Genomic DNA, 12,336 nt, shown 5'->3' on the forward strand with positions numbered 1-12,336 from the left:
GGTGTGATCTTGGCTCACTGCAACCTCCTCCTCCCAGGTTCAATCAATTCTCCTGCCTCATTCTCCCCAGTAGCTGGGATTACAGGCACAGGTGCCACCACACCTGGCTATTTTTTTTTTTCTTTTTTTGAGATGGAGTTTGGCTCTTGTTGCCGAGGCTGGAGTATAATGGCATGATCTTGGCTCACTGCAACCTCCACTTCCCAGGTTCAAGCCATTCTCCTGCCTCAGCTTCCCTAGTTGCTGGGATTACAAGCATGTGCCACCATGCCTGGCTAATTTTGTGTTTTTAGTAGAGACAGGGTTTCTCCATGTTGGTCAGACTGGTCTCGAACTCCCGACTTCAGGTGATCCTCCTGCCTTGGTCGCTCAAAGTTCTGGGGTTATAGGCGTGAGCCAATGGGCCCAGCCTAATTTTTGTATTCTTTTTTATTTTTTTAATTTTAATTTTAATTTTTTTTGAGAAGGAGTCTTGCTCTATTGCCCAGGCTGGAGTGCAGTGGTGCAGTCTTGGCTCACTGCAAGCCCCACCTCCCGGGTTCACGCCATTCTCCTGCCTCAGCCTCTGGAGTAGCTGGGACTACAGGTGCCTACAGTGCTGGGATTACAGGCATGAGCCACCATGTCTGGCCAATTTTTGTGTTCTTAGTAGAGATGGGGTTTTACCATGTTGGCCAGGCTGTTCTAGAACTTTTTTTTTTTTTTAAGAGATGGTGTCTCGCTCTGTCACCCAGGCTGGAGTGCAGTGACATGAGCTCAGCTCACTGCAAGCCGTGCCTCCCAGGTTCAAATGATTCTCGTGCCTCAGCCTCCTGAGTAGCTGGGATTATAGGCACACACCACCACAGCCAGCTAATTGTTTGTATTTTTAGTAGAGACAGGGTTTCACACATTGGCCAGGATGGTCTCAAGCTCCTGACCTCGTTATCCACCCGCCTCAGCCTCCCAAAGTGCTGGGATTACAGGCGTGAGCACCGCGCCCGGCTGATCTTGAACTCTTGACCTCGTGATCCACCCACCTTGGCGTCCCAACATGCTGGGATTACAGGCATGAGCCACCGCGCCTGGCCCTAATTTTGTACTTTTAGTAAAGATGGGGTTTTACCATGTTGGCCAGGCTGCTCTTGAACTCCTGATTTCAAGTGATCCTCTTCCCTCAGCCTCTCAGCATGTTGGGATTACAGGCGTAAGTCACCACACCTGGCCCAATTCAGTGATTGGTAGTCAATTTATAGAGTTATGTAGCTGTCAGTACCATTCCGTTTTAGAATATTTCCATCATCCCTAAAAGATTCCTGAAGAGGCTGGGCACAGACCCCATCTCTACAGAAAAATAAAATCAGCCAGGTATGGTCGCATGCAGCTATGGTCCCAGCTACTTGGGAGGCTGAGGTAAGAGTATCATTTACATCTGGAAGGTTGAGGCTGCAGTAAGCTGTGATCGCGCCACGCACTCCAGCCTGGGTGACAGAGGGAGACCCTGTCTCAAAAAAAGAACCTTTGTCATCATTACCTTTGTCATCACTCCCTGTTCCCTCCTCTCCTAGCCCTGGGCAACCTAGTCTTCTGTCTCCAAAGATGAGTCTTTTTTTTTTTTTAGACACAGTTTTGCTCTTGTTGCCCAGGCTGGAGTGCAATGGCATGATCTTGGCTCACCGCAACCTCTGCCTCCTGGGTTCAAGTGATTCTCCTGTCTCAGCCTCCCAAGTAGCTGGGATTATAGGCATGTGCCACCACGCCCGGCTAATTTTGTGTTTTTAGTAGAGATGGGGTTTCTCCATGTTGGTCAGGCTGGTCTCGAACTCCCGACCTCAGGTGATCCGCCCACCTCGGCCTCCCAAAGTGCTGGGATTACAGGCATGAGCCACTGTGCCCGGCCTCTAGACATTTCTTAGAAGTGAAATCCTACAGTGTGTACCTTTGGAGTGTGACTTCCTTCACTTAGTGTGATGTTTTGCCATTCGTTTGTGTCGTGGTCTGTATGTCTTTCCGTTGCTGAGCAGTGCTCCTGGGGGCCTGCTGGCTGGCGATCACCTGCATCACTCGCTCTCGGTTGGGGTTCTTATGAATAATTCAGCCGTGAACATTCACGTGCAGATCTTCGTGTGCATGTGTTTTCATTTCTCTTGGGTAGATCGCTAGGAGTGGAATTGCTGAACCCTATGGTAAGTTTATGTTTAACTTTCTGAGGAGCTGACAAGCTGTTTCTAAAGTAGCTGCACCGTGTGACCATTTTACCTTCCGGCTACAATGCTGAGGAGGCATTCAGTCTCTCCGGTCCTTGCCAACACTTGTTATTGTCTGTCTTTTCTGTTGCACTCATGCTGGTGGGTATGAATTAGAATCTCCCAGTGACTAAAAATGTTGGATCCCTCTCTTCATGTGAGTTTTAGCCATTCTTCCATCTTCTTTGTTGAATGTCTGTTCAAGTCTTTTGCCCATTTTTAAAAATTAAAAAAGAATTTTTTTTTTTTTTGAGACAGAGTTTCACTCTTCTACCCCCAGGCTGGAGTGCAGTGGCGCGATCTCGGCTGACTGCAACCTCTGCCTCCCGGGTTCAAGCGATTCTCCTGCCTCAGCCTCCCAAGTAGCTAGGATTACAGGCACAAGCTACCACACTTGGCTAATTTTTTTTTTTTGAGACAGAGTTTCGCTCTTGTTGCCCAGGCTGGAGTGCAATGGCACAATCTCGGCTCACTGCAACCTCCGCCTTCCGGGTTCAAGTGATTCTCCTGCCTCAGCCTCCCGAGTAGCTAGAACTGCAGGCACACACCACCACGCCTGGTTAATTTTGTATTTTTAGTAGAGACAGGGTTTCTCCATGTTGGTCAGGCTGGTCTCAAATTACCAACCTCAGGTGATCCACCCGCCTCGGCCTCCCAAAGTGCTGGGATTACAGGCTTGAGCCACCACGCTCGGCCATAACTTTTGTATTTTCAGTAGAGATGGGGTTTTACCATGTTGGCCAGGCTGATCTCGAACTCCTGACCTCAAGTGATCTGCCTCCCTTGGCTTCCCAAAGTGCTGGGACTACTGGCATGAGCCACCACACCTGGCCTCTTCACTCTCTTGATAGTGTCCTTTGATGCATAAAAATTTTTAGTTTTTTTTTTTTTGAGACGGAGTCTCGCTGTGTCTCCCAGGCTGGAGTGCAGTGGCGTGATCTCGGCTCACTGCAAGCTCTGCCTCCCGGGTTCACGCCATTCTCCTGCCTCAGCCTCCCGAGTAGCTGAGACTACAGGCGCCCGCCACCACGCCCGGCTAGTTTTTTTGTATTTTTTTTTTAGTAGAGACGGGGTTTCACCGTGTTAGCCAGGATAGTCTCGATCTCCTGACCTCGTGATCCACCCGCCTCGGCCTCCCAAAGTGCTGGGATTACAGGCTTGAGCCACCGCGCCCGGCCAAAATTTTTAGTTTTAATGAAGCCTATTTTTTCTTTCCTGTGCTTTTTTTTTTTTTTTTTTTTTTTTGAGACAGCATCTTGCTTTGTCATCCATGCTGGAAAATGCAGTGGCGTGATCTCAGCTCACTGCAACCTCTACCTCCTGGGTTCAAGCGATTCTCCTGCCTCAGTCTCCCAAGTAGCTGGGATTACAGGCGACCGCCACCATGTTTGGCTAATTTATGTAGTTTTAGTAGAGACAGGGTTTTGCCATATTGGCCTGGCTGGTCTCGAACTCCTGACCTCAGGTGATCCACCTGCCTCAGCCTCCCAAAGTGCTGGAATTATAGACGTGAGCCACCACACTCGGCTTCCTGTGCTTTTGTATCAAGGAAACTGTTACCAGATGCAATGTCATGAAGATTTTTCCCTGTTTTTTTTTTTTTTTTTTTTTTCTAGGAGTTTTATAGTTTTAGCTCTTATGTTTAGGTCTTTGATTCATTTTGAGTTCATTTTTGTGCATGATGTAAAGATCCAACTTCATGCTGGATGCAGTGGCTCACACCTGTAATCCCAGCACTTTCAGAGGCTGAGACAGGAGGATCACTTGAGGCCTGGAGTTCAAGGCCAGCCTGGGCAACATAGCCAGTCCCCATCTCTACAAAAAGGAGGGGGCGGGGTTCAACTCTATTTATTTATTTATTTTTAGATGGAGTCTCGTTCTGTTGCCCAGGCTGGAGTGCAGTGGCACAATCTCAACTCACTGCAGCCTCCCCCTCCTGGGTTCAAGCATTTCTCCTGCCTCAGCCTCCCAAGTAGCTGAAACTATAGGCGCCTGTCACCACGCCCGGCTAATTTCTTTATTTTTAGTAGAGACAGGGTTTCACCATATTAGCCAGGCTGGTCTCAGTCTCCTGACCTTGTGATCCGCCTGCTTCGGCCTCCCAAAGTGCTGGGATTACAGGCTTGAGCCACCGCGACCAGTCTATTTTTTTTGGGTTTTTTTATTTTCTTTTTTTTTTTGAGATGGACTCTCACTCTGTCTCCAGGCTGCTGGATTGCAGTGGTGCAATCTTGGCTCACTGCAACCTCCACCTCCTGGTTCAAACAATTCTCTTGCCTCAGCTTCCCGAGTAGCTGGGATTACAGGCACACGCCACCACACCCAGCTAATTTTTTGTATTTTTAGTAGAGATAGGGTTTCACATGTTGGCCAGTATGGTCTCAATCTTCTGACCTTGTTATCTGCCCACCTTGGCCTCCCAAAGTGCTGGGATTACAGGCGTGAGCCACCGCCCCTGGCCAGCTCCATTCTTTTGGTGTTTGATTTTAGGGCGTAAAGTTTATCACTTGAGTCCTTAAATGAAAGGAAGTATAAACCCTGATGAGTATGGAGTGTGGACTGTCTAGATGCCATTTGGTCTAGGGAGGGATTTCTTCCTGAACGGAAGGTGCCAGAACACGCGTTCTTAACGCCCAGGTGTCCGGCTTGTTCCTTGCTGAAGCTCAGCACTGGGCATTGTTGTCCCACCCCTTGTGTTCAGGAAGAACATTACTCATCCGAGTGAGGAAGAAGCCACCGTCCTCGCTGGGTGACCTCACAGGGGCAGGTTCAACGGAGCAGAGAAGTAGGTCATGTTGGACCTGATCATTCCTGGAAACCAGACATGGCCCGTGGAGTATATAGTCTGTGGTTTTCTCTTTCAGTTATCTATGATTTCCTGGCTGTGGATGACATAAACGGGGACAGGATCCAAGATGTTCTCTTTCTTTATAAAAACACCAACAGCAGCAACAATTTCAACCGATCCTGTGTGGATGAAGGTAATTTCATTTTATGTGAGAAAGAAAGAGCTCCCTGTAGAAGGAGGAGTCGTTGTTTTGGGTAACCCTCTCACTTTCATAGTGTTTGGGGGAAACAGTTGGTGGTGTCTGTGCAACGCATCTCGTCACCCTTCCTAGCAGGACCAGAAAGAGGCCAGGAAGCCCAGCCCCAGCACCGCCCTGGCCACTGAGCCCCGGTGGAGTCAGCATTAGAGCCCCGGGAGCCTGCAAGATAAAGGGGATCCACCTGGGAGGGAGGGGCTGTGGCCTAGGAGAGATGTGAGGAAGATAGGCCTGGCAGAGCACATGCTGGAGCTGACTGGCCCGCCTGCCCGGAGGCTGCAACAGTGAGGGGCCGCTGTCTCTTCCTACAGGCTTTTCCTCTCCCTGCACCTTTGCCACTGCTGTGTCGGGGGCCAACGGCAGCACGCTCTGGGAGAGACCTGTGGCCCAAGACGTGGCCCTGGTGGAGTGTGCTGTGCCCCAGCCAAGAGGCAGTGAGGCACCTTCTGCCTGCATCCTTGTGGGCAGACCCGGTTCTTTCATTGCAGTCGACTCGTTCACAGGTAGGCCAGCCAGACAGCGGGGTTCTCACTGAGGGCCAGTGCCAGGAGGCCCCGATGAGGCTCAGCCCTGTGATCTTGAGGGTGGCTGGATGGGAAGGAAGGTTATGGGGAGAACCTCCAAGTGAGGGTGCAAGCCCATGGAAGTCACACACCTCGGCTGCCTTCAGCTGCACTGTGTCTGTTACCTCCCGTTACACCTTGCTGGTGGGCTGTAACACACAGGGGCAGTCCGATGCCACCTGCTACGCGGTAGCAGAGAGGAGGAGCGGCTTGGCCGCCAGCTGTTCCTCGGGTGTCAGTGGTGGCAGTGCCCAGGGCGAGCCCAGAACATGAACCTGCACTCAGCCCATCAGGGAAGATTGGGGCCTGTCTGTGCCCCTAAGCCTGAGGGTGCAGGTCTCCGAGCCCCAGCGGAGCCGGCTGCATGGAAGCACAAGGGAAAGAATGCATGGTGTGCAGGGCCGTGTGAGTGTGTGTGGGCTCCTTGCACCTCATCACGGTCTGGAGGAATTCTGTGCCTAGATTTGGTGAATGTTCACATTTCCCTTACAAGTTGTCATTTTAAGGATATGGAGGAGAATAAGGAACAGGCTGGAAATATTTTAAGAATCAAGGAATCTGTCTAAAAAAAAAGGTTTGGATGAGATTGTATGTGCGTAAGGAGTTGCGTTGGGACCTGTGGTCAGTAGGTCCGCCTCCGAGCACACACCTCCATTCTTGCCTTCTATGTGGAGGGCAGGGGAAGGGGCCACTCAGCCAGGGCCTGCATGGCACCAAGGGGACGCCTGCAACCCCAGCAGGAGGCAGGGGCTTCTAGAGGTGGGTGAGGTCAGGCTTCATCCACTCGGGCGGGAGGGTCAGCATTGGCTTTAGATGTTCTAGGACACGCAGATAGGAGAAAAGGAAGGGGGAACTCTGCGGTTCCCAGGAATGAGGCTGTCAGCATTTGGCTTGTTGCCACCGAGTCTCCATACACTGGCAGGACGTGTGTCCACCACCTCTGCGTGCTGCTCCTTTACAAGCACAGGAGTGCCGCCCTCCCCTCCTGTTGGCATCTCTGCTCTGAGTGTGCGGCGAGCCATGGGGTCACGAGGGTGATGCCTCAACGGAAGCCTGCCTGTCACAGGCCATGCAGTTGCCAGGCTGCTGTTGAAGGGAACTCAGGGCCACGTTCCGTGACCGTGTGCTTGATTTTAGGGGAAACCCTGTGGAACCATAGCAGCAGCTTCAGCAGGAATGCGTCCATCCTGAGCCCTCTGCTGCAGGTGCCTGATGTGGACAGTGATGGGGCCCCAGACCTGCTGGTTTTCACCCAGGAGCAGGAGGAGGTACAGCCAAGCCTGGCTTTCCTCCCAAGTCACCAAGGCCACCTGCCACACGGCCGTCTTCTGCCTCCCCATCTGCTGCCACTTCCCAGACAGGATTTGGGTCTGACCACTTGTCGGGGACTCTCCCAGAGCCCCACGTTCCCAACTCCCATAGACCCAGCATACTGAGGGGGCTCCACCTCTACCAGGTAGCTCTGTGGCCTCCCCAAGAATGGTGGAGCACACACTTCCCATTTGTGCTGTTACAGTGTTGGGGGTGAAGCTCTGAGGGTTGGGAGCATCTGCGAGCACTGAGGCTGCCTCCTGTGCCCCATGCAGTGTGGAGGCACTGACCAGTGTCAGACTCTCTGATGTCAGCGCCCCTTTCCTCAAACCCAAGAGCCTGTGGGCCCCTTTCCCTTCCACGTCTCCCATGGTAGAGTGCCCCGCCCCAGGCTCAGGTCCCTCTCTTCCTAGGGCCCTGTGTCATTGCAGGTTAGTGGCCACCTCTACTCAGGCAGCACCGGGCACCAGATTGGCCTCAGAGGCGGCCTTGGTGTGGACGGAGAAAGTGGCTTCCTCCTTCACGTCACCAGGACGGGTGCCCACTACATCCTCTTTCCCTGCGGTACGTTGTTTCTGCCACATCCCTGGCTGGCCTCGCGGAGCATGACTGCCCTGCGGCTCCTCAGGTCCTGCTTCTGTTCGTGAGGTGCTGGAGTCAGGAAGCCCAGGGGCCTGGCTCCTTGTGACACCACATGCTCCTGGTCCGGGTTCACAGCGTGACCCTGGTGACCTCAGGCCCTCCCGTGTTTTGAACAGCAAGCTCCCTCTGCGGCTGCTCTGTGAAGGGTCTCTACGAGAAGGTGACCGGGAGGGACGGCCCGTTCAAGAATGACCCGCACTGGGAGAGCATGCTCAACGCCACCACCCGCAGGATGCTTTCCCACAGGTGGGTCTGGGCCGCGGCCTTTCTCCACGCAGAGCGCCCACGCCACGGCTCAGCTCCCCTGCCTCGGTGTTTGGACAATCTTTGGAGCCCGGAGCAGCCCCACAGGCAGGGAGGTGCTAGGGATGCCGTGAGATCACCCTGGGTTCAGATGTGAGAAATGGTCAAACCAGCCGAGTAAAGAGCAAAGAGAGGAAAGGTTCCTGGCGCTGTGCCTGTCTTTGTCTCCATGGAAAGTGGGGGTCTTTTTTCTCTTTTCAAGCTGTAGAACTGAGAAACAGGGGTTATGGGGGCCTGAGAGGAGCACCCTGAGACGGACGATGCCAGGGCCTCCACTGGGTGTCTGAGGCCGCCCCAGGGACCCGGCGCCCCTTTCTCCCACTCTCCTGTCTAGCTCGGGAGCTGTGCGCTACCTGATGCACGTCCCGGGGAACACCGGCGCAGATGTGCTCCTTGTGGGCTCAGAGGGCTTCGTGCTGTTGGACGGGCAGGAGCTGACACCCCGCTGGACGCCCAAGGCAGCCCATGTCCTGAGGTACGGGGTCTACCCAAGGAGCCGTGCAGGTGCTGCACCCCTCCCCAGCACCCTGGGCACGTCCCACTGGCTGATGAGACAGCCCTGGGGGTGGGGCCGGAGGCCGTGTACTGCTGCCAGGGCCTCTTGCCTGTCTTTGGTGCTGCCTCGTGCCCCAGACTTCAGCTCCGTGTCCTGGGCTGTAGTCCAGATGTGGCCATGGGAGACTGAGGGCGGACCTGTTCCTGGGTGCATCCTGCATCTCAGTCTCCTCACTGAGACCCCTCGTGAGTGCTTCCTCCATATTGTTCCAGAAAACCCATCTTCGGCCACTACAAACCAGACACCTTGGCTGTAGTCGTTGAAAACGGAACTGGCACCAACAGACAGGTTTGCCGTTCTTCCTTCGGAGGTGGCACCTTTGTTCTTAGCCGAGGGCAGACTGGTCTGAAAGCAGACGGGGCTGTGGCCCAGGAGGCTGCTGCCCTCAGAGCCGCTGAGAAGGTTCTGGCTCCCTCAGAGCATCTGCCTCCAGGGCTGGCGTGGCTGAGGGCACGTGCAAGCCTTGAGGTTTTCCCAGTAGCCCCGACGTTGGCCCCCACAGTGTCCCCTCCCTCCCCAGATCCTGTTCCTGGACCTTGGCACTGGAGCTGTCCTGTGTAGCCTAGCCCTCCCGAGCCTCCCTGGGGGTCCACTGTCCGCCAGCCTGCCGACCGCAGACCACCGCTCAGCCTTCTTCTTCTGGGGCCTCCACGAGCTGGGCAGCACCAGCGAGACGGTACGGGAGCCGCCCTCGGAGCAGCCGTGCTGGGAGCCAGGGCCAGAGACCCAGCCTTGGGCTCCACCTGGGAGTGCCCAGAAGCTAATTGGTGCCTGGGCAACCTCAAATAAATTGAAGTCCAGTGACAGTCAATCAGGATGAGGTGGTGCAAGCTGAGGGAAAGTGACCTTAGAGGAGTCCAGGGAGAAGGGGCTGATGGCCTTCGGTGGATAGGGGAGCACACAGCCATGCCTTGAAGGGAGTGGCCGCTGGCAAGGACCAGGGTCAGGACCAGGTTGGGCGAGACGACCTGGGAGGTGGCCACAGAGCTGGGGCTGGCATGTCGGGGACCCAGAAAGGGCCCCTAGTGAACACAGAGCTCCAGGAATGGTCACTCTGACAGCAGTGTCCTGTGGGAGTGCTCAGTGAGGGGCGTGGGACCCATTGCTGATTCTTGCTCCAGGAAACCGGGGAGGCCCGGCATAGCCTGTATATGTTCCACCCTACCCTGCCACGTGTGCTGCTGGAGCTGGCCAATGTCTCTACCCACATTGTCGCCTTCGATGGTGAGTGCGGCCTTGGCCAGGGACCCGGGTGTTCCGCGGGGTCTGTCCTGGCTGGTCCCGAGCCGCCCTGACAGCTGTGTCCCCCACCCTGCAGCTGTCCTGTTTGAGCCAAGCCGCCATGCTGCCTACATCCTCCTGACAGGCCCAGCAGACTCAGAGGCACCCGGCCTGGTCTCTGTGATCAAGCACAAGGTGCGGGACCTCGTCCCAAGCAGCAGGGTGGTCCACCTGGGTGAGGGTGAGCCAGACAGTGATCAGGCCATCAGGGACCGGTTCTCCCGGCTGCGGTACCGGAGGGAGGCGTAGAGGTACGCCCGCCAGAGCCTGTGGGAGAGACTCCGCCTGCTGACACTAAACGTCCTGGGAAGTGGGCCCCTTCCTGGGTCTCCGCACTGACTCCCCCACTCCTGACCCTGGTGATGGTCGCCACTGGGCAGTAGCGGCCTTACCAGTCCTCCATGATTGCACCCAGGGACGTGCATGGGTGAGGGGACACCCTGGGCCTCTCTCCTGCCCAGTGTCCTCCCTGAGTCCCCACACACGGTCTCACTCTGCACCCCACCAGGGTCCCGCTCACACCAGACAGCCTTCATAGTGGTCTCCCTGGGCCACCTTGGGCAGAACTGGGTCATGCAGCACCCCATCCTTACCCAGTGCCCTCTCCTTGCCAGCTTCTCCCCAGGCCAGTGCGTAGAAGGAGCCAGGGTGTCCCCAGGACAGGCCATCCCCCACCCCATCCTGTAGAAATCCATTCCCCCTTTTCCTCCTGTCCTTCATCTCCCAAGGAGTCATGGAACTCAGGGTACTGGGTCCTGGGGCAGCCTCAGGGCCTCAACGGGAACCTGAGACAGCTCCAGCTTCCCAGCCCTTCCAGGAGCTGCAGGGGGATCCTCTAGCATGGGGGGTGTGACTTGGTTCCTTTGTCCAGGCCCTGTGAGGAAGCCCCCAGCAGGATGGGTGGGGCCTGCTCTGGAGCTGAGCCCGAGGCTGCTCACAGGTGTCCTTAGTGGAGTTGCAGCCGTGTGCTGGCTGCACGTGCCGTGAATATCCCGAGGGACTGGCTGTGGGATGCGTGTTTGGGTCAGGCTGTGCCCTCTCAGTAAACACTGGAGCTGCTCCATCCCTGAAGAGGCCCCGTGCCCCAGGCATGGCACGCACCTCGCCTCTCCCTTTCCGGTGCTCACATGCCCGCCGTGTCACCTGATGCAGGTCTCACCTCTGTGCCTTGCTGCTCCTGAGGCCCAAGGGCAGCCGTGGGGCTCTGTGCTGCTCGGACCGCCCAGGCCACAGAGCCTGAGCTTCGTAGCCAAAGCAGCCTGATGACCCACCCACCAAGGAAAAAAGCAGAATAAACATTTTTGCCTGAAAAACCCCGGTGGTCAGGCTGAGCCTAGCGTGTGTGCGTCTGCCTGTCTCTCTGCTCCCTAAGTAGTCAAATGGATTTGTTCCTGGGGGCGTGACCAGGAATTTGCGGGCCATCCTGAGTCAGGGTGGGGAGGACTGCCAAGGAGGCGAGCACCCCCACCCAGACCTGCTCAGTCAGAAACTGGGTGCCCAGCAGTCTTGACAGCCTCAGGGCGTCTCTGGTTTGAGGACCCCTGCCCAACAAGCTGGTCACCCTGGCCCCATGCAAGCGGGCGGGCTCCCACCTGGAACAGACAGTGGCCTCAGCACCGCGTGACATGGGGGCTGGCTGGAGTCCAGACTGAAGCCATGATGGTAGGGCCGGGCTGAGCTCTGGTGAGCAGGCAGGCAAGAGGAGCCCAGGCAGGGGCTTCCCTGAGATGCAGCTTTGGGTGTGGCAGCAGTGAGGGGCAGGCAGGTATTTTACAGAACCCTGCAGGAGTGTCCCGCGGGCATGTATGCAGGTATGAAAAGCCCTGTTTTATAGCCTCACAGGTATAACCTTGTTGCCGTTGCTCCTTGCCAAGGTGTGGGAGGGGACATGGGGGCTGAGGTTGGACAGGTGGGTGCCCTTGTGCCAGGAAGCTATTTTCTTGTCCCTGAGAAAAGTAACCCAGCACACAAGGCCTTGGGTATGAAAGGGCCATAGGGCTCTGGGGACAAGTCCTGTAAGAGAACTGCCAGGTGGGCAGGGTAGGGCTGGAGGGAGAGGGGAAGGTTCACTGGGGTTGCAAGAGCTGCCCCCTGACAGCATGGGAGGGAGTGCAGGGGGTCCCCAAAGGGAGGGGACATTCTGTAGGTCACAGGAGCAGCTGTGCCCCTGGCCACGGAGGGGTGGGCAGGGCCATGAGCCCCACCCTGAGAAGGAGGAGTTGAGGGACTGGACCAAGGGGTGCTGTTGCTGGTGGGCAGAGGTTTCCCTCCCTGCAGTAACAGCCTGCACCCCTGGACTGTGAAGATGCGATTCTTGCCCTGTAGGCACTGCGGGCCCTAGAGGGTCTGGGCCATGCCATGCCATGCCAGGCACTCTGGAGTTCTGCAGCCTTAGGGCAGGTTGGGGACAA

General features: G+C 55.9%; 1 protein-coding gene across 50 annotated transcripts in view; it reads left to right on the plus strand.

Moving 5' to 3' along the window:
- The window catches only part of FAM234A (family with sequence similarity 234 member A), a 52,785-nt gene that overhangs the window by 25,032 nt on the left and 15,417 nt on the right, over positions 1-12,336 (plus strand). For 21 of the 50 annotated variants that reach the window (XR_013410816.1, XR_013410815.1, XM_077983404.1 and 18 more), the window contains 10 exons: positions 5,090-5,206; positions 5,581-5,772; positions 6,970-7,100; positions 7,575-7,707; positions 7,902-8,031; positions 8,423-8,563; positions 8,857-8,932; positions 9,165-9,320; positions 9,766-9,868; positions 9,963-10,060. Coding sequence is in view for 48 of the 50 variants with exons in the window: in XM_077983404.1 (XP_077839530.1) it covers positions 5,090-5,206; positions 5,581-5,772; positions 6,970-7,100; positions 7,575-7,707; positions 7,902-8,031; positions 8,423-8,563; positions 8,857-8,932; positions 9,165-9,320; positions 9,766-9,868; positions 9,963-10,060 (1,277 nt within the window). In the remaining 2 variants the exon portion in view is untranslated. 50 annotated transcript variants of the gene reach the window in all.

Source organism: Macaca mulatta, chromosome 20, assembly GCF_049350105.2.
Source record: "Macaca mulatta isolate MMU2019108-1 chromosome 20, T2T-MMU8v2.0, whole genome shotgun sequence".
Classification (NCBI taxonomy): domain Eukaryota; kingdom Metazoa; phylum Chordata; class Mammalia; order Primates; family Cercopithecidae; genus Macaca; species Macaca mulatta.